The 20,232-nt window shown below is 41.1% G+C and overlaps 2 protein-coding genes across 3 annotated transcripts in view; one reads left to right on the top strand and one right to left on the bottom strand.

Annotated features, from left to right (window-relative positions):
* Positions 1 to 20,232, top strand: part of LOC101155031 (mitochondrial import inner membrane translocase subunit TIM16) — an 87,378-nt gene that overhangs the window by 43,083 nt on the left and 24,063 nt on the right. The window lies entirely within an intron of this gene.
* Positions 1,353 to 19,062, bottom strand: LOC105354562 (vasorin). The gene is made up of 3 exons (XM_011478176.3): positions 18,774 to 19,062; positions 14,082 to 14,138; positions 1,353 to 4,825 (listed from the first exon to the last, which is right to left on the bottom strand). The coding sequence occupies exon 3, from the start codon at positions 4,792 to 4,794 to the stop codon at positions 2,758 to 2,760; it is 2,037 nt and encodes a 678-aa protein (XP_011476478.1). The 5' UTR covers positions 4,795 to 4,825; positions 14,082 to 14,138; positions 18,774 to 19,062; the 3' UTR covers positions 1,353 to 2,757.

Here is a 20,232-nt window from a genome sequence, read left to right on the forward strand (position 1 = left end):
GCTCAGCCCACAACTCAGTGGTGAATTTTTAAGGAATTCCTGCCGCTCTGCAGAAAATATGTCCTAGAAAACAACCCATGTTTATTGATTTTGGCTAAAAACGCATAATCGTAATTAAATACCACTGGGATCAAAAGATGATCGGCGTGGGACTTTAATGCCAGCTTAAAAGCTGACTCTTCTAAAGCTATGGGGGGAAAAAAGAAAACTTGTTGTGGAATAAACCAATACCGAAAACTTTGAAGATGTTTTAACAAAGAGTAACATATATCTAACTTTTCAAGATTTTTTTTTTTAATTGCAGTCTTTTTTACCTGGATTCAATTTGCAAATGTTTTCCTCATTACTATTTTTAACTCAATACTTAGTTTTAGCTTGTAAATGAGAGCAAAGAAATTGGGAAAATAATAGGTCCAGCATGAGAGTTTTTATGTGTTTGTGTTGTTTGCATGGGATATTGCACAACAGCTCCAAGCCATGGCTAGCATTTCCATACTTTTCCCTGACAGTGTGTTCATCCTTCAGCAGTCCTTTGCCAGCATCCAACCAATAAAAACATGGGTGGTCAGGCATTTTCAAATGTGGACTCACACACAATGCTCACCTATTAAGCACAGAGCAGCAGATCATTAAATGTGGTTAAGCCCAAGGGCTACATTAGTATAAGGGGTTTTATATCATAGTTTTAACTTCCATTTTGCCTCTAACTCACTGCTGATAAAATAGTTTAAAACCTCTATAAATCCTACACTGTAAAAATAGTAAAAATGCAAGCAGTGGGTCAGGAAGGAGTTTTTGTCATTTATATAAAGATAGCACCATTTTTTTTATGTCATTTAGAGTCACTAGTATTAATGCCCCTTTTTTCTCACTGCTCCTTTGTGTATTAGTGCAGCCCTGTATAACTGATTGCATATTTATTCATGCTTTTACACAAACCCTTCTGCAAACACCCTGCTGTCCTTGAATGTTCCCACTGGCAGCTGAAAATGCGTTATTAAGAAACATTTCCAGTATTTCTTCCTCCTTCATTGTCTTAACATCATCATCTTTTTCACAGATAACATTTTTCTAGGAAAAAAAATGAAGAAAGCTGTAGCCAAAACTTTATTTTCAGTATTCATTTAATGATAATTTTAGTTATTTTCCATTTATACAAATAAATTCACATAATAAAAAAAACAAACAGCAAATATCAACAGTTTCCCAAAGTAAACAGGGAAAATTAACAGTCACATTGAAAATACTTGTGGTTATCCTCAATGTTTTATATTTTACAAAAAAAAATATATTCCAGTTGCATTTCTGAGTTCGAAGTTATTTTCTTTGTATGGAAATTGGAAGCGGTGCGGTTTTGGGGGTTTTGAGGACTTCTTGGAATTTGAATATATTCAGAGAATGACTGATAGTAACTTTTCTTCTGGAGGTTTTCCTTTTTTTTGCACAAGACAGAGCATGTACTAGCTTGATCACGGAGATGTAAACACACATACTTTTAGAGGCACATAATTCCTTTAACTCGAAATTTGAAGATGTGGATCACATCACTCCATCAAACTATTTTCCAGCGGATCTCTGCAAATTTTCTGCCTCAAACACACCATTGTGAAGTTGAATAACAGGCGGGATACAAGTGAGCAAAAGCACAACTTTTTCTCATTAAAACAAAAGTGCATCCAAGATCACAAACATTTAGGAACTATCCGTTAATAAAAGTTTATTAGTTTGCATGTTTTCAGCCAAATAAAGTAGCAAATAAAGTGTGTTGTGTATGACAGAAAATCAATAAATAAAGCCATAAAAGATTATTTTTCCTGATTTCTTGTTATCTAAGCATTTACTGTAAAGTATATAAGAAATGACAGCACTGGATGGTGAACTGAGCTCAGTCAAATGACTCCCTTTGTACCTTGTTGTAATCCTGCCGGCTCTCTGCTTTTGTGAAGGCAAAGCCCGCCAAGGGCTTCAGCGTAGAGAAAGGGATTTAGCCTCGACTCAGACCAGACTCACTTCTACTTAGACTGTCTGATATTATCCAGGGAAAGCTTTTTAGCTATAACCTTACTGGTACCAAATGGGTTTTAATCTTCAAAGATTTTAATCTGAATTTTCCTTGGCTCTTGTATCACAGAAAAGCAACAAAACAAAAAGTTGATGTGCGGGTAAAGTGTGAGGGTTTATCATTTACAGTTTTGCACAGTAAAAAAGATATTTTACAATATATAACAGGAAACATAGCTTTCGATCCAAATATTTACAACAGGTTTCTTTCCTTTGCTCAACTTCATTTGACATCTCAAAGATAATTCACAGCATTCGTTGATCCCTTTTGGGGTAGCACAAGATTTACCGGACACTGCAGAAACACTTGACAGAACAATTTGTAGGGCCCCTTTGATCTAGACAGCCAACAAATCTTGTTTGAGAACATTTGCAGTACATATAAAGGAGGAATTATGCCTAAATGTGTTTCAGCATTTCACCATCAGACCCAGCCTCATAACATAAAAACTGAATTAAAGTCTGTAAATTTTATTTAAGTCCGAAGTAGAGGCACTTTGAGGCCTTTCAAAGGGCCTTTAAAACTCTTTCTAATATCTGCTAGGATGACCAAAGGGCGGTGTGTTAAATATTGTCCAAATTCTTCTTTGCTCATGGTGATATTGGTCTTTCCAATTTTAAGCAGTAGCTCCTGTACTCCATACTCCACTGGGAGGAACACAGCTAAAGAAAAGTCCTGCTCCTTACATCTAGCTGTCAAAAGTAGGGAGGCTTGTGTGATGGCATGATGTTATTCGATGCACAGTGATCTTGTAGAAGCAGTACATATTCCAGTCCGCCGTTTTGAACAGCAGGTTCAGGGTTCATATGTTGCGGCTGCTTTTGAGGCAATGCGCCATTGTCTAAGCCAGCTTTAACTCCATCCAGCTCTAGTTGGGACGGCTCACAGTCTAAGTCCATGTGGCCTTTCCCCTTCTTCCAGCGAAGGTAGCAGACCACTCCAATGGCTACTGCTATCACCACCAAAATAAGTAAGATAGCTGTTGCTGGCACCAGAGCAGTAGTTGGAGGAGAGGGAGAAGTCGTGGCAACATTCTTTCCTGTGATGGTTTCAGGGTTTGTGCGTGCTTTGGTGCAGACACTGTCTGTGCCAATAGGCGCACCAAATGGGCTTACGCATATAGAGTAGATGGAATTGGGATGTAAGCCTCTGAGCGTGTACTCCGAGATAGATTTTGGAAGACTGAGCTCTCTTGGTCTTTGGTCTGAACCAGACAGGTTGCGGTAGGTTATGCGAATCCCACTGAGATAAGGTCGCAGTTCAATGTAGCGGTGGAGGTTCAGACAGATTGAGGTTCCGGTTGGTTGACGTAAAGTGATGTCAGGTTCGTCTGCTGTGGCTGTTGCTTCAGGAGATTCTGGTTCAGGTGGGGAAGGCAAAGATTCGTTTTGGATTTCACAATACATTCCAGATGTTCCATGTGGACAGGTGCATTCTACCTGTCCATGCTCATGAAGATGGCAAGTACCCCCATGTAAGCAGGTTTGAGGGGGGCAGAAATGCTCCTTGCTTTTGTCCAAGGTTTTGATGCTGGAAGATTCAGTGACAAAAGGTGGTGTAATGTCATCTGGATTGGCAGTATCCTTGTGTACTCTACCAGCTTTAGTAGTGGTTGGCAAAGTAGTGACAGGAACAGAAGTGGTTGTAGTTGTACTTTTGATGGTAGTGGTGGTGACTGTAGTTGTACTTGGACAGCCAAAGTCACTGTACTTTAGTGCTGTTAATAACTTTCTAGCGTGGCTCAGAGGGAAATGACAGCGAGTTTCAGCTGTTTTTTCCAGGATGATACCCTGATCTGTGAGCCATCTTGGGAACCAAACTAAGTTGCAGAGGCAGTTAAAGGGATTTTGAGCTACTCTGAGCTTTTTGAGGTTAGGCAAAAGAAGAGGAAACTCTTCAGGGAGGCCATGTAAACCAAGGCTGCTAATATCCAACTGATTCAGCTCCTTGAGGTTCTGCAGGTCGTCAGCCTTTAGAGGGTTCATTGGATTTCCAGCTACGCTAAGGTACAGCAACCCAGGGATTTCCTTTACGCCTGATGGAAAAGATGTGAAATGGTTTCCTGAAATGTCAAGCTCATGGAGATTCTTTAAATGTTTCAGGAGATGGTCATTCACTCTGGTAAGCCCCACACTAGCCAATTTAAGGGACTCCAAGTTTGGTGTTTTGAGGTCTGAAGGGCTCAAAGTTGGTAAGAGGTTATAACTAAGGTCCAGAAGTAACAGTCGGGGCATTGAGAAGGTAAATGGATATTTTAACATGTTATTTTGCAGCTTGAGTTCCAGAAGGTTTTCTAGGCCATCAAAGGCTGCTGGATGGATGGTCGTGATGTGATTGCTGTATAAATAAAGACGCTCAAGCTTGGACATACCATGAAAGCAATCCTCAGAAATGTGGGTTATCTGGTTTGATGACAAGTCCAGATTTTTCAAAGAGGTCAATGGTTCAAACACTCTATCAGGAAGTTCTGTCAACTTATTCTGGCTGAGGTCAAGTAATTCCAAGTCCTGTAAATTGCTAAAATCCTCACGTTTGATGACTTCAATTCTGTTGTTGAATAAGTAGAGGTTCCTTATGGCTGGATGGATATCCTTGGGAAAGGCAGGTGAGTATCTCTGGTGACAAAATATGGAATCTGGAAGTTGACAAGAGCAGCTTTCTGGACACTCACTGGAAAAAATGGCGTCTGGAATGGTGAGAAGGAGCATGAGTGAACAAAGAAAGATCTTCATGGTGCAAGAATTTCCTCTTTCCTTGCTTGGCCTAAAAAAAAGAACAAATAACAATTTAATTAAAAACAGATGTTTTCCAAAAGCAGTTAATACAAATTAACTCAATGTCAACAAAGGTTGGGGCTAAAATATCATTTTTGGTTGTTTAGTTTAGACATTGACTCATACGGCTTTTTTTTTTCACAAAGGCATATTGTGATAGGTTGAACTTATTTGTAATAAGATTTCTAAAGCACTGAACCTTTCCTTCGGAAAGAAGATTTCTCAGCAAAACTTTGTATAATACATTTACAAAGTATTGTCTTTTCTGGCACTCATCTCAAGCTGACTAAAAGTCCAATTATGTTTGTAATGATTTGCATCTCATACATTTTTATTTTTTTAAGCTCAAATTCTAAAATCAGCCTCACAAATGACTTTCCTTCTTTGGTCTTACAGCCTATGCCTGAGATAATGTGTTAAATATGTGAGATAGGAACTAGTGAAACAGCTCACGCAGTTGTTTAACAACAAAATAATTTTATGCAATTATCTAACCATCAAGTTATAGCTGCAGCAAATTATAAGGTTGGATCAGGGTTTGAGACAGAATTTCAGTAAATCTTCATTAACAAGAACTTCTTCTAGTTGGACTTATGGGTTTCATTTTAAGGTTTAGGCTTCTAAGACAGTTAACTCCAATGTCAGGACTTTGAAGGATAGTAGAAAGAAGGGAGAGGGAAATGTTTGAGAGATAAGAAGACACCAGTTAAGAACAGTAAGTTTATTATCAGCTGTCAAGTAAGATGCCCTTGAAGAAAGAGACAGGATGGGTTTGTTTTGCTCATTTTTTAGCCAAGTATGTAGAAGAACTACATTTTATTTTTCCTTCATCCATAATCAGAGTCACTGACTTGTGTATTTTATGTCATACCTATACGTTGAAAAATTGAGATGTATTGGAAAAGAACGGGCTGTGGATCTCTCCTAAATTGTTTCTTGAAATTTATGATGTTGCTTCTTCAAGCGCTGTATTTTGGCCAACTGGAGGGTCTATTCTTTAACGCCTTAAATGGTTCAGTTCTTGATCTCTAAGCTGCACAAACAGCAAAGCCAAGTATGTGTGAGCCACACTTTTACGTAGATGAGGAACATGCTGGGGTCCAGGATGCCAGAAGTTCTGAATGCTTTATCTTATTCGCTCCCTTTTCACACTTCTTACAAGTACATTTTCAAACTTGCATATTGTTCACTTTATTATCAAACAGATTAAAAAGGTCGACACACAATAGGATTTATGTTTCTTGGTATCTTAGACATATAATTGTCCTCTTGCTGTTTCAAAATGGCTTTAAAACATTACTTTGTTTTCAACAAGAAGGATTACCACTATAGTAAAACTATAGTGTTTGTTTTTTTACCCCTTTATCACATATTTCTTTCTGTTCATTGTTGAAATTGTAACGTTTTCCCCTTTTCTTGCCTTTCTTCAGGTCTTATATAAACAAAGCTGCTCATTTGTTTCCAGTGGGACTCTGTGGTAAATGGCATGAAAACACCACCCATCTGCAGTAGCTGTGCTGATTCTCTCAGAAATGGAAAACCTTGCTGAAAAATAATGACAATGTCTGACGGCTCTGTTTTGCTGCTGGCTCCAAGTGAATGAGCAGCAGAGGTGAGGGGTTGCAGTTAAACTACAATTTATACCCAGGGGCTGGGGGGGCAAGTCATGTTGACTCATTAGTAATTTACAGACCTCTGCAAGGTTATGGTTGGCTGGGGAGAAATCCAAACTAAGAGTATTATATTTGCTTTTGGGGCAAATAAAATTGTAATCACAGATAAAGACATAGAGGCTTACTGAAAATGGTGCTGATTCACGGATGTCTTAAAGTTGTTCAAAAGGGGCAAGCAGAAAAGATGACCACATGATTGTCTTATTGTATACTGTATAAAGAACGACAGAAAATAAAAGGATTTGGAAGATAAACAAGAGATTTAAGGGAAGGGGGAGAATCAAACAAGAGCTGGTCTCAAGTTTTCTATCAAGTTGACAGTAGCAGAAAAAAAGTTGAGTTTATCTTTGTTTTAAATGGATTACATAAAGTGCAACTTTGGAACTAAAAACAGACTTTTTACCTGGCAAAACCAGTTAAAGCTGAACTGAAATGTACAGTAACATCAAGGGAGTTTTAAAAAGAGAATAAGCCAAGAGTTAAAAACAGAATATTTTCCTTAGAATCTCTTAGTGGTATTGCTCCTCCATGGGGCAGATTGCTTGTTTGAGCGGGTCTCATCTCTACTGGGCCGGGCCCATTTAATAACTCAGCAGAGGAGAGACAGCGGTGGAGGTGGACGGGGAGGGATTCAGCCATTGAATATTGCAAGATCACAGATAAGGTGGAACTTGAGAGGGCTGAGTCCACTGTTTTCTTTCTATCTGGATGCAAGCGACTTGTGCGGATCGGTTACAAAGATAAGACACAGCTGCACTGTCACTGGTGTATGGATCCAAGTTGCACTTTCGTGTTGACTGACTGCTGTGAGTGCGGGGTGGGGGGTGGGGGGGGTGCAGAGATAGGAGACACACAAGTCTTGTAATCCTGCACAAAAAGGAATGCCCCCTCCCTTCTTGCCTTCCTCCTTTCTAGTGTTGTAATTTCCTTTTCGCTCCCCTGTGCACTTGAGACATTCCTGAGAGAGGCAGCAGCTGAGTTTGAAAATGCCAGCTCGGTTCTCTTATTGGCATTTCCAGATTAACCCCAAGCTTTGATGAGATTTCTAATGCGACAAAGATTGAAGAAACCCAGCCGAATCTTCAATGTGTTAATCATATGGAGTAAATGTTTTGATTTATGCAAATCACAGCACTCAGTGATCTACGTACATTCTAGTGCTTTGATAAGAAAATTAAGAAGCATAAAAACTCTGATTTCTCATTGTTTTGTCTAAGCTTTGTACTTTTTTTAAATAAGAAGGAAAAGAAAACACCAACAGGGTAGCTGCAAAGATAAGAGCAATTTTCTATCAGCAGGGGCACCAGAGTCAATAAAGCTTAGTTTTGGTAGCTTTAGCGATTAAATCCCAGCAGCCTGTGTCAATAGTTTTTCTCTCCTCAGATGCAGGGCAATAGGACGGGGTACCAACAATGTACAGGCACATGACAGAGGCAGAAATTAAGAGTTTATGGTGGCAACCAATGTTTAAAGATAAAACGGCATATTGCTTCTTCAGTGGAACCTTATCTTCTCAGGAAAATATTCTTGTATAGCGAGCAGTTGAGCATGATCTATAACGGTGAGGCTACAAAGGCCATCGCTTTTATCCATCAGCAGTGTCTGCACCACCAGCTGGACACAGTTACTCGCAATCCTGTGAGGTTATCTTTCATCGTGTGAAGAGGTTCAAAGGCAAAGTAGGAGAAACAAGCGTTGTGCAAATTATCAGAGGACAAAGACGTTACCCAAGACGGTTTCCAAGCATTAACAGGCAGACATCAAATTTCTTAATGGATGACTGTTGGAATGCATGCGACACTAAAGAATTCCTTCTATGGATTGAGCCAACGGACCATTAGTGTGCTGCCTCACAGCTTGTTGTACCTGTTAAACTACATTACCATAAGCAAACACAGACGGATGGAAGCATGAGGAGAATGATGCTCAGTGTCTTTTAGTCTGCAAGAATGGGATGCTCCGCATACTTGCAAACTGACTTCTCTTGAGAAGAAAAAACATGTTTTCCTGCATTAAAATTTCCTGCATTAAAATAAAAACTGAAATTAAAGCTGACCTCAACAATGCATCTGATTAATTTTTGCACCATCCATGTAAATAAAGACAAATTAAAAAGGCCAATAAATAAGATCAAATGTCCAAAAGCTACACCTGAGCTTGGTAAAGCAGCTGGAGATGGTGCTTGTAAACATGTTTCCTTTGCAAAGGTTTCACAGCATGATCGATAAAGAACAGAAAAAATGTGAAGGACTTTTGATGAAGACTAGAAATAATAGCTTTTATTTGTTTCTTGACTAGAGTACCAAGGAAGTTTTCAACTGAATTCAACTGGTAACTTGAACTGCATTAGTATTTTACTTGAATGGATATCTGTTGTGATGCATGATCTATTTAGAAAAGAATTATTAACAGACTCACAAAGTGCTACAGAGTTGTTTAAATAGCATCGGTCCTAAGAAGAAGCAAAACCTCTGCACAAGCAAGGCATAGGGCAACTCCTCGAAGTCAAAGGTCAGGCTCAGATTAGTGTTTCCACTTCTGCTTAATACTCTACGTCTTCTGTTGTAACTTGTGCTCCAGACAACACAGATAAGCAGCCCTGTTGGACATGTATACACACCTAGCTCCAGTTACATACAAATACACCTGAGTCGCGTTGGTCCCTCGTCTGAACAACAGGTGCTTTCACCTCCGCCCCAGGACAGCACGAAACCCAAAACCTCTGAAGTGTGTCTGAGTAAACGATGCAACTCGTGCCAATAAGAGACAGCAGACAAAAGAGGAAAGGAAGCCGACGGCGGTGGGCTGCCTGGCAGCCAAACCAGACTAGAGTTTGGTTTTTGGCAGCATGTGTGTAGTCTGCTTCAGCCTCCTCTGAGCTTTCCAGCGAAAAAAGTCATGCAGTACGAGTTCCAAACGGAAATTTGGGCTACTTCCTTCTGTGTTATTGCTGAAGGACAAGACGCAGTTTAGGAGATTCTAGATGCAATTTTGATTTTATCACAGCGTTCAGGAGGGGCGTCACAGGATGCCCCTGCAGTCTTCTTTCCTCTGTTTTTTGTCTTGACGCACAGTGTCCACTTGTTTTGTCTTAGTATTGACATAAGTCTTGCGTCAGTGCACCTTACCCTTTGACCTTTAGGGGACAGAGCCTTTTCCTTTATAAAAGCCACACTTCTGTCTGAGGTCCAGACCACAGGACACTCATGTTACAATCGGCACAAAGGGTTCCAGTGCACTACTGACAGCCTGAGCTTTGATCTGTTTTCTTAAGCGGTGTTTACACCAACAGCTTTTTTCAGTTTTCTGCCGCGTGTTTCTTACTCATCCCTTTCAGTCAGACACAACAATAAACCACAGCATTGCAGAGGTCACAGTCTACTTAGGCCAAAAATCTCAGCCACACCAGGAAATAGTAAATGTGACATTTTCGTTTCACATAGCTGGACTTTTCCAAATAATTTCATGTCAAATAATAGCCATACTCCTTCTAGAATGGAAACTTTTATTTTGACTAGTTCCCTAGAACTAATGCAAACAGCTGACAGGAAACTGTGGGCAACTTTACAATACACCTTTGAGTCCTCAAACAACTTAAGAGAACCAGGCCCTAAGCAGCAATGGGACAGGGTATTGTTTGTTCAGCGTTTGTATATTTGGCCTTTTAAAGTGACTGGACGGACCAGTTTTGTCAGTCAGCCACAAGCCGACAGTAGCATGCGCACTCCGACAGTCTGCCTTCCCGCATGACACTCATTCCAGTTCTGACAAGATTACGTTGCTGGGTTTCCATTTGGACACCATGATCCTTATCTACCTGTGATGGAGCATGAATGCTTCTTTCTTTTGCTCTTCTGTAGGTAAACTGTTCGTCGCGTGTTCTTGTTTTTTCGTGTCGCGTTGTGGTTCAGAATGAATTGGGCCAAAGGTGATTTCAGAGAGTGTCAAAAGCAGCAACAATCAATCGGTGGATCATGTGTCACTTGTTATGACAGGTTGTTTTTTAGTTACGATCATTTGGATTTAAAGAAGTTGACTTTTCCGTGCTTTTGGCAGCCTTGATTGTTGCCCCTTCTCGTCTTCCTTCTTTTCCTTGACAAGGCTATGACTGGAATCCAATAAAGGCAAATCTCCTCCACCTGCCACAATAGCCCTACAAGGCCTCACTCATTAGGTTTGAGAGCTCAGGGCAAAGTATGGTGGTAATCGTATGGCCAACGGGAAACTTGTTTACGCTGTGGAATGCATTTACACTTCAGACCTAGCTGCGGGTTCTGAAGAGACAGATTGACAACCCACAACAAGTCAGCAAACTTTTCTCCGGTTTGATTCTTACATTAAATGTTGACGTTTAAATCTCAGTTTTTGCTCTTTCGTCTTTGGTCTCAGAAGTCCCTTTCAAGAAAAAAACTTTCCAGGATGTCCATGTTTATTAGTCAGTGATCATCTGTCTTTCTTCAACAAAATCCTGATTTCAAGGAAGTTATTGTACCTGTTTTTCAGGCCCCTGACCCACACCCACTTCTTATCTAAGAATTTCAGTTTGAAATGTATCTTGTGTTCTGCAGTTTAAAAAAAAAACGTGGAGATGTACCACACACTAGATAAATGTGAACTGTAGATCGCTGGTGCTGATTAGAGTGTCACAAAGGAATTTATTGTGAAACGATTGCCTGTGCTGGTCTTGTGCCAGCATTGGGGGAGGTCGCTTGGCAAGCCAGAAGTCAGGCGGAAAGCTCCCTCAGCGTTGACATGCCTCCCCTACATGGCCTGAGGTACCCTGTGATTGCCTTCTCAATCAAGACTGATGTGTTGTTTGTCAACATGTTTGTTCAAGGGACTTTTTTATTGACAACATTAAAAAAAAATCTTGTTAATAAAACTAAATTACCTATCCGAAAATGGCTCTAAAATTTCACTTGTAAGACAAAAAAATACATTTCCCTGCTGTGTAAGGGTGTTTAAAGACCTGAAGAGTCTGAAGCATCACAACTGACCTATTACAGTTGGCCTGCAGCTGCTGTGGCTGCATAAATATTCCTCATATTAGTCCCAAACAAAGACGAGGGGGAAAGGAAGTGAGGAGATCAGTGATACAAGTGGAGGAATAAACATGTGAGCCCACTTTTCCCTTTAGGGTGTCATTAGGCAGAATTCAAGACTTCCATCTGCTGACTGCACCTCTGTCTGACTGCCTGCAGGAAGCATTTTATATCAAACTATCAACACTAATACACAAAAAAATTGAAATATTTAAAGTACTTTTAGTCTGTCCATGTTGTGATGCTGTCAAATCCAATAAAGATGCTCATATATATTTCTAAAAGACATAGAGTTTGGTCTGTGTTAAGGCTAATTCAGCTGCATAAGCCCATTCAAAAAACAAAGAGCGTTTCTGTGTGTGGTTTTTAGCACAGATCTGTTCTTTTTTGCCATATATAATGTGTATATTTTAGGTTTACCAAATGCTTTGTGAGCATTGAGCAGCAATTTGTCAACATGAGGAGTAGCTTGTTTGCTCTAATCCAGTGTTTTTCAACCAGTGTGCCGCGGCACACTAGTGTGCCGTGGGAGATGGTCAAGTGTGCCGTGGAAAATTGCCCTCATTAACTGATCTAAAAACATTTCCCATCTCCAGGATTTCAGCTCTGTGTTCATCCAAACAGGCCCTGATAAAACACTGAGGAGTTAGGAATATAAAAGATCGTAAAATACTTTTTCTTTGCGTTTATTTTATTTTATTAAAGACATTTTGATAAGAATGACCGTACCGCAATTCAGCTGCAGCTCCGGCTGTATTTGGGAAAAGTCCCGTCCCTTTGACTGTCTCCACCAATCATTCTTGAGGGGCTTAATCACATGTCATCAGTCTGACCAATCAGAAGTGGTTAAAGTCTTCACTTCCTTGTCCCGATTTAGCTCGTAAAGTCGCTCAGTTCTAACAAAAATACCAGCTAAAGCTCGTCTTTTGCGCTGTAGCTTTCCACAGAATCCGGTATCAGACCGTGGAACAAGTGAACAAAACAATGAAGCTCCGAAAACCGATCTCCGGCCGTTTTATGCACTACATCTCCCATGATGCATTGGGTTGTGAGAGTGACAGGGCACAAGGAGATCTGTCGTTAGACGTCTTGAAACCAACGAACACACATCAAACTATTTTTAAATCTTCTAACTTAACTTTTATTGAATCTTTTAGAAAAAAACAGCTGCAGTTTCCAGCTTTTTCTGCAACAATTATCTCAAAAATGCATGTGAGATTGTGGAGGGGCTGTAGATCAATACAGACTATGAGTTTATCCTTCTTTTTTTTAATTTTTGGATGCTGGTGTGCCGCGGGATTTTTTTTAAGGTTAAAGTGTGCCGTGGCTCAGAAAAGGTTGAAAAACACTGCTCTAATCAACACATAGATGTTATCGAGTCCAATAGATCTCCAGACTGCAACACATGCGCAGACCCGTTTGCTTGCCTATTTTGTTTTAAAGAGATACTATCATTATTATTAATTATGGATGCATATCGTTTATTGATTACCATGTTTGGGTTTTTATTTCCGATTCAGAGCTTTGTCATGGTTGGTTACATATGTTAGCCGCATGAGATTTATTAAAAACATTTTTTATAATACTTTTAGAAAAATTAAGCCAGTATGTGCTGATGTTAAAACTCTTTCAATGTATAAACAGAGGCAGTGTTAACACTGAGCCATTGTCTGCATGGCAGATCATTTACAGAAAGCAGATACACAAAATCTGAAGAATGTGGGCACAAGTTATACAGAAAAAAATCAATAGCAGGAGAACTTCCCTGTTCAGTCTTTCTTTGTTTTCTAAGCTGAGGTTAGAACTAGGATGAATAAGTAGAGAATAGGCAAGAATAGGTATGTGTATCTAGAGGCCCAAAGCCAGAATGTGCATCAGTGCATCTTTCTGTCACACTTAAGTGATAGATAGCCCTACACCCAGGCAAGAAGGAAGGTGAAGGGTCATGAGGGGTGTGTATTGAGGATCAGTCATGCCCTGACAGCCAACCATGAAAAAAACTCTGTAGTTTATCCATTTATCAATGCATTTTCTATCCCTGCTTCACTTAAATTAGAGTTTTAACAGTTATCTGGTTCATCCCAGGGTCATGAATGCACACAGAGATTCACTGGAATCATAGTTTTTATTAGCCACCTAAGGGCGATAGTTTGTAAGAGCAGAAATCACTATCAAAAACACGCACTCAACACAGAAACAATTCTGCATCCCAAATGTAGGAATGATTAAGTCTTTCATTTAACATTTTTGCCGCAGTAAAATCCATTCCTGAACCTTATTTCATGTTGTATCTGTGAACTGAAAGTCTCGATAACCAGTGAGCATGATAAATAGAGGACTAATGGAATGTTGTTTATAATTCTGAAGGCAAATATTTAAACTTTCCAAACGAAAAATGCAACCTTACCTTGGCTGCCTGACATCCACAATGCTAAAGTCTTTTGGACATGTTACTAACTTACAGCTACTGACCTGTGTATAAAACCTGTCAGGTTTGATTTCTTTAATTTAATGTACGTGTTTCACCTACCCAATGAAGATGCTTCCTCCTTCGCTCCCTCTCCAGCCTTTCAATGGTATTCTTTCCCTGGAAGAAACACAGGAGTTACACCTGTTATTTATATATGTTGCAACTTTCTTGGTCTCACTTCGCTGGAATCCAGTCCCGCTGTCGTGCACTGATAATAGCGCCCAAACCGGAAGCATTTTTTTTTTTCTTTGTACCGTTTTATTTGTCAGATTCCAGCTTTTTGGAGTTGTAAGCAGAACAACAACGGGTCATGTGGCAACAAAAGAGGATGAAAGAGCTTAGAGGAAAGAATCCAGGCCAACGGCTCTCCACTCTGTCAGCACCTCATCTTGAGTTATCAATCAGCATTGGCCTGAAAATTTGTGGAAGTTAACAGCAGTACGTTGAGTTTCCATACCCAAGTTATTGTCTCATCTGTTTTCTGTTTACGGTCTGTTGAATTTAGCTATGAGTCAGTATCGATTAAAGCTATCATAGATTTTAACTTGATTTTTTTTTTATTTTTTTAGTAAATGAACTGTGTGCATGCCTGCCGTCCCTCATTTCCAGCTTTTAATTTTATGCGACATCAGCTGCTCTGCAAAAACTTTGTAATAATTACCCACCGATTGTCTATGACAGAAACTCTTACTGTGCATGTTTTCTTTTATCCTTCATGCTTTTACGGGGTTATGGGGCTTATAAAGAATTGTTGGTTTTATTGTAAAACCCCACATTATGCAGCTTCTTTGTAAATATATTTTATTAGCCGGAGAGAGCTAGCTCCGTTGGTTTTTCTGGTAGAAGATTTTGGGTTTAACGAGTCGTCATTAAAATGGTTTGTTTTATTTATTTATTTCTGCATCACATATGTCGACTTTGTCGTATTGTTGAGTCAAACATGAGAAGCAAGAAGCACCTGAGGCTTGACTTTTGTACTGCTTCTGAAGTTGTTGCATAACACTTTGATTTTAGGGGCTCACTTTGATTTGTATAAATTTGTCTCTGCGTTGTTGTGAGTCATATTATATACTAGTAACCCTTTGATTGGAGTATAAATATTTACCCTTTTTTTATGGAACTCGGTAATCAAAACAGATGCAAATGCTTTTTACAGCTGAGTTTCTTGAATAACTGTTGACATCAGTCAACGGTTGTGTTGACGCCTCTAACGTTTTTTGGCGTCGGCTCTCCTGTCCATTCCCACCTTGGTACCATCGAGGCGCTGAGCTTTCGGAGCAATTCGAGGACGGTCAAATCTTTTCCTGCGGTCTGACTGTTTTCTGCTCGAGTTTATCGCAGTCACATGTCATGACTTGTGGCACTGTCACAGCCACCCTCCTGCCAGCTGCAGTGCTGAGTGATGAGGATTGCGGCGTTCAGACACAAACACGGGAACGCACAGATTTGAGCTCTAGGGCTTCTTCTGCCTCTGTAGCTGCCTGGGAGGCCCCAACTAGCAGGGCTGTCGTGTCATCCCAAAAACAACTTGAAATCGAAAAAGGGCAGTGTAAGGGAAGCAATATATATGAGACGCACAAGTGAAAGTGTGTAACTTTCTGGAAAGTGTTAGTGACCAGCTTCTAACGTCATGCTTTGTCCAACAATTTAGATGGGGGTGAGTGGAGTGAGCGTGCGCCCTTGGGTGGCTCATGCCCAGCTCGATCTGGTTCTGTCTCATCTCCTAATTACAGTGCTGGCCAGAAGTAATTACAACCTTAGATTAAGAGTCTTTTCTCTTTTTTTTACAGGCCCACTAAAATCCAGCAATTTGTGGTGGCTTTCTGGGATGAGCATCCTCCCTCTCCTCCTTCTCGTTCCCTCACTGCCTCACAGGAATTTGGGGGATTTTTTTTTTTTTTTTTGGCCCTTTTGCTGATTTTCCATCGGGTTGGAGAAGGATTATAAATTCAAGTGTAAAGCCTGACTGCATGGTGGCAGGCAAATTGGTCAAATCTGACTGGAGCGGCCATGACTCCGCTGATAAAACTTTGGGGAACGAATGATTTTGGGCCACTCCAAAGATTTCCAAACCCTTTGCATGTGTGTGTATATTTATGCTGGGTTTTGAAGTGGTTCTTCTGAACGCATCATTTGGCTGCATCGGCGAGCTCTTCTTCAATTTAGCTTGGCAGGCGTACGGGCTGGGGTTTGCCTCCGCATACCGCTGGTTCAGCATTGGTGGTTTAGGCTTTTGAAGCCAGCCATTTCAGTCAAGACGCCTCTTATGAGAAGCATCTCCAGCTTTTGAATGTCCACCAAACACAGCAACCCCCCCCCCCCCCCCCACACACACACACACACACACTGGGCTGCAGCTTTTGGGGGGTGTTGTGGTGAGGCCCTCACTTTCACGTGGTCATCGTGAAAATAAACACACGTTATACATGCTTGTTTCAACTTTCTGGCCTGTCAACTCTGCTCCCTCTGCTCACTGCGTCCAACTCCTCTCCTCACGTATCTGCTCCCTTTCCTTACCCAGGCCTCCTCGCCTCAGGCCCTGACTTTTAACCCTCTAATCCCCTTCATGCAGAGAGTAGGATGCTGCTGGCAGTCCCCCTAATTGGTGTAAAACTGAGCTCTGAGAGCCCTGCGTTCTCTGACAGCTCTGACACAGACAGGAGGGAGCATTCAAAGCAAGGAGCTGCGTTGTTCTAATAAGTACACCACCACCACAAAGCTGTTAAATGATGTCCAACAGAACTTTTAAAGGTTTAAAACCAACAACTGAAATGCCACAACCGCGTCGTGGTCAGCAGTCGATTTAGACATCACTGTTCTTTTTCTCTCAAGCTCTTCGGCGCAGATATTGAAATGCCAGCCTTGATTTTGTAAAAAAAAAAAAATGCGACAACACAAAGTTGGTAACCTGATTCCAAATGGATGGCATGCTTTCGACACCTCTGTGCTCAACCTTTCTAATGCTAAGTCCTCCTTGCTTCTTTCAGAAAATGGACCAAAAAAATCAATCTGTGACAAAAGTTTCCATCTTATAGTAGCTGTAAGCAGAGTTGTGCTACAAAGAACTGATCTCCTGTTTCTCCTCTTGTATGTACACAGATTGCATCAATTACACACGGTCAATGGCACAGTAGCCCCGTCTGCAGCATAATGACAGTCTGTGAGGGAGCACATGGCCGTGAAACAAGCAATTGAAATGAGGTAATAGAGCAGCTATTGGGGCACTTTGGTCTGCTAGTTCGCCCCCAGGAGAGCAGGTGCTTAGAGCTGCATGTTTTTAAAATACTATGTAATATCTGGTTAAAAGCTGGAGAGTTTTTGCACGGATTAAGCATCAGAAATTAAAGTGTAGTCATTGATTTGTTGGCCTGATTACATCAAATTGTGATGATGATTTCCTAATGGCCTGCTAAAAGCATCATTTTACTTTTTTACATTTTTATTTTTTTTAAATAACACACCCCAACTTTCCCTCCTAGGACTACATGGGTCAGCAGCTTGGATGTTTCTTCTGGCAAAAAAAAAAATTGGAAAGCCAGCAGAACGGGAAGCTCTCTGACAGTTACGTGTATCTTACTTTTTGGAAAAGTTATTACTCCAAACATGTTGAGTCATGTCACTTTATTGGATGTTAGTTTAGAGCTGGCATAGGTCATTCGGAGATTTAATCTTTCAGGAATTTGACCTCATCCCTCACTGCTCTGCTGCACTTGATGAAGGAAACTGACGTTTGTCTAATTTCTCTGTTTACCTTTCCTCATATCCCAGACTCGGTTTGATTCATTACTTCATACCAAAAAGTCTGAGCTGAAGTGCAGTAGTTCTTTGCGTGTTTTCGATTATAAAGCGATAATTTTATTGTAGTATTGTAAGTGTTTGATGGACATCTTTAATGATGCTGCGTGGCAGCGTTTTGGCTTTAATGTTTCTTGTGGGTTTTGCAGAAGTCAAATACATTTCCAAGCACATTGTTTTAATCAGAGCCTCTTAACTCATGCTTGTGTTGATGTCACATATTTATGAACACATGGTTTCCTCCTTGATTTATGCTGACCCAAAATGACCAGTTTTAAATATCTGACCTCTGTGACTTCTCTGCGTAAAAGGAGAGCGTCAGAGATCGTGTCCTGTTGAACTTTCTGTTGTGGGACGCTCCCCTGGGTCGTTCCAAAAACAGCTGTCCGCTGCGGCCAGCACGGCTCGGTGCGGTCTAGACACTAGGCTCGGTCCTTGCTGGCTGCACGGCGTCCTGCGGTCCAACACCCGCCCGCCTCATTACCGCCCCGACAACTCCTTCTCCTCCGCGCGCGCTCGCATTACTTTACGCATCACCAAGGAACGTGCTTTTTACTGAGCGCATTTGGGGGATGTGAAACATCAGCGCCCACATCCCTAATAAACGCTGCTGCCTCCAGTATTGCAGCTGTACAGCATCCATACATGTAGTTTACATTTTACAGAGATTACTTTACATGGAAAAGAGTTTGCATACTCTGCGTGTAGCGCACGCATAAGAAGAACACGACAAAATATCATATGCGTTTTGGACTTTTTTTTTTTTTTTTACTTTTTGTAAAATAACTTGTCATGCGTAAAGCTTTCCATGTGAAAGTTTTATTATCTCCCCAGTCTTGGTAAACTGATTCTAAACCCGGTCCAAACTACCAGAATAACTAACTTTACGCGCGCCTCTCTTAAATCCGCGGATGAAATCATTGAAATTTTACAGTCTATAAAGCAGAAAAATCGTACCTAGAACTCAGGAGAAGTTCTGTCGAGCCTTTCCAAAACAAGGTTACTTCATCGATGTGAATTCCAGACCTGGAAGTCCTCCGTGCGCGCTCGCGCGCTCTCTTCAAAGCAACTTTTTAAGAGTGAATTCTCAATCTTCCGAACAGTCCTCATCAAATCGCCGGAGAGATACACCAAGCCTCCACGTCAAGGAATGCGCGTAAGTGGCGAGTCTCCGGACAAAAAGCGCTTTATTGGCGAGCTCAGATGAGAGCCGAAGCGCAGGGATGGGAGGGGCGAGCTCAGGCGCGCACTCCGTCACGCACTGAGCAGCAACAAGCAGCTCACCTTGTCGCTTGGCTGAGTGCAGAGGAGAGAAATTCCAGCCTCCTTACAGTTCACTATTTCCTAATTCTTACCTGCATGACCTGTTTTAGCAGGAGACGTGACAGGTTTTGGCTCCAGGAAATGTACTACATAAGAGCTGCTGTTTATTAGTTTGTGTTTATCACTTAATAACAGATTCAAATGAAAGATTTAAGAGGGGCTGGTGTTAAAAGAAGTTGTTGCTTCATAAATGTGTTAAACGATTCCTCTTCCCAGATCCTACTTTAAACTGACAGAGCTGTCAAATCCCAACTAACCGTTGGCAACTTGAAGACTGAGTCAGTGTCAGCAGCAAGATATAGTAAGACTATAGCTCTCTCATGTGTACTTTCAAGCACGAGTCCCCGCATTGCAAGAAAGCCCGAGGCATCATCTTATTCACATTTGCATCGGATTCGATTGCACTTTGCTGCAGAGCATGTTTTCTGAGGTAGCGGAGGTGTGAGGATAATTTACGCCAAGCCAGGTTAGTCACTTTGGCAACACGGCAGAAAGAAATTGAGACTCAAGGACAATGATTCAGCATCAGCCCTCCCTGTGACCCCTAGGTGGTCGTGTGCATCTTCTGGAACCAACCCCCCACTTTCTGCACCCCTGAACAAGGGCTGTTGTAGTCCCACTCCTCGAGCCACATGCACTTTTTCTCCTAACAGTCCTAGGCTTTTTCTGCTTTACTCTCCTTCTGCTTTGGAGTTATTAGCCTCACAGCAAACACAGCATCTGTGAAGCATTACGGCCAATTATGTGAATAAAGAAATGAATTCACGCATATCCTGCATTGTCCAGATGTTGCTCCTCAGTATTTGCAGCAGCTACATTTAGCAGATTTAGGAGAAATAAGGAGGCAGGGGAAATAACTTTCGTTACTTTGTGAATGAGACTCTGTTTGAACTGTTGCTGCGGTGCTGATGCCTTCCAGGTGTACTGCAGGTAATTTATTTATCTCAGTGGTTCAGCTTGTTGATTGTGAGCGGGAACAGGGTCTCCAGTACTCTGAACTCCAGGACTGTTCCTTCTGCTTCTAGAAGCAGTTTTGAGGTATACAGACCTTTACTGAACCCAAATACGCAGTATGTTAACTCACTGGCAGGCA

This window comes from Oryzias latipes, chromosome 8 (genome assembly GCF_002234675.1).
Source record: "Oryzias latipes chromosome 8, ASM223467v1".
NCBI lineage: Eukaryota > Metazoa > Chordata > Actinopteri > Beloniformes > Adrianichthyidae > Oryzias > Oryzias latipes.

Excerpts from the sequence above, each read along its gene's own strand:
- LOC105354562 (XM_011478176.3), bottom strand. The coding sequence starts at position 4,794 with ATGAAGATCTTTCTTTGTTCACTCATGCTCCTTCTCACCATTCCAGAC.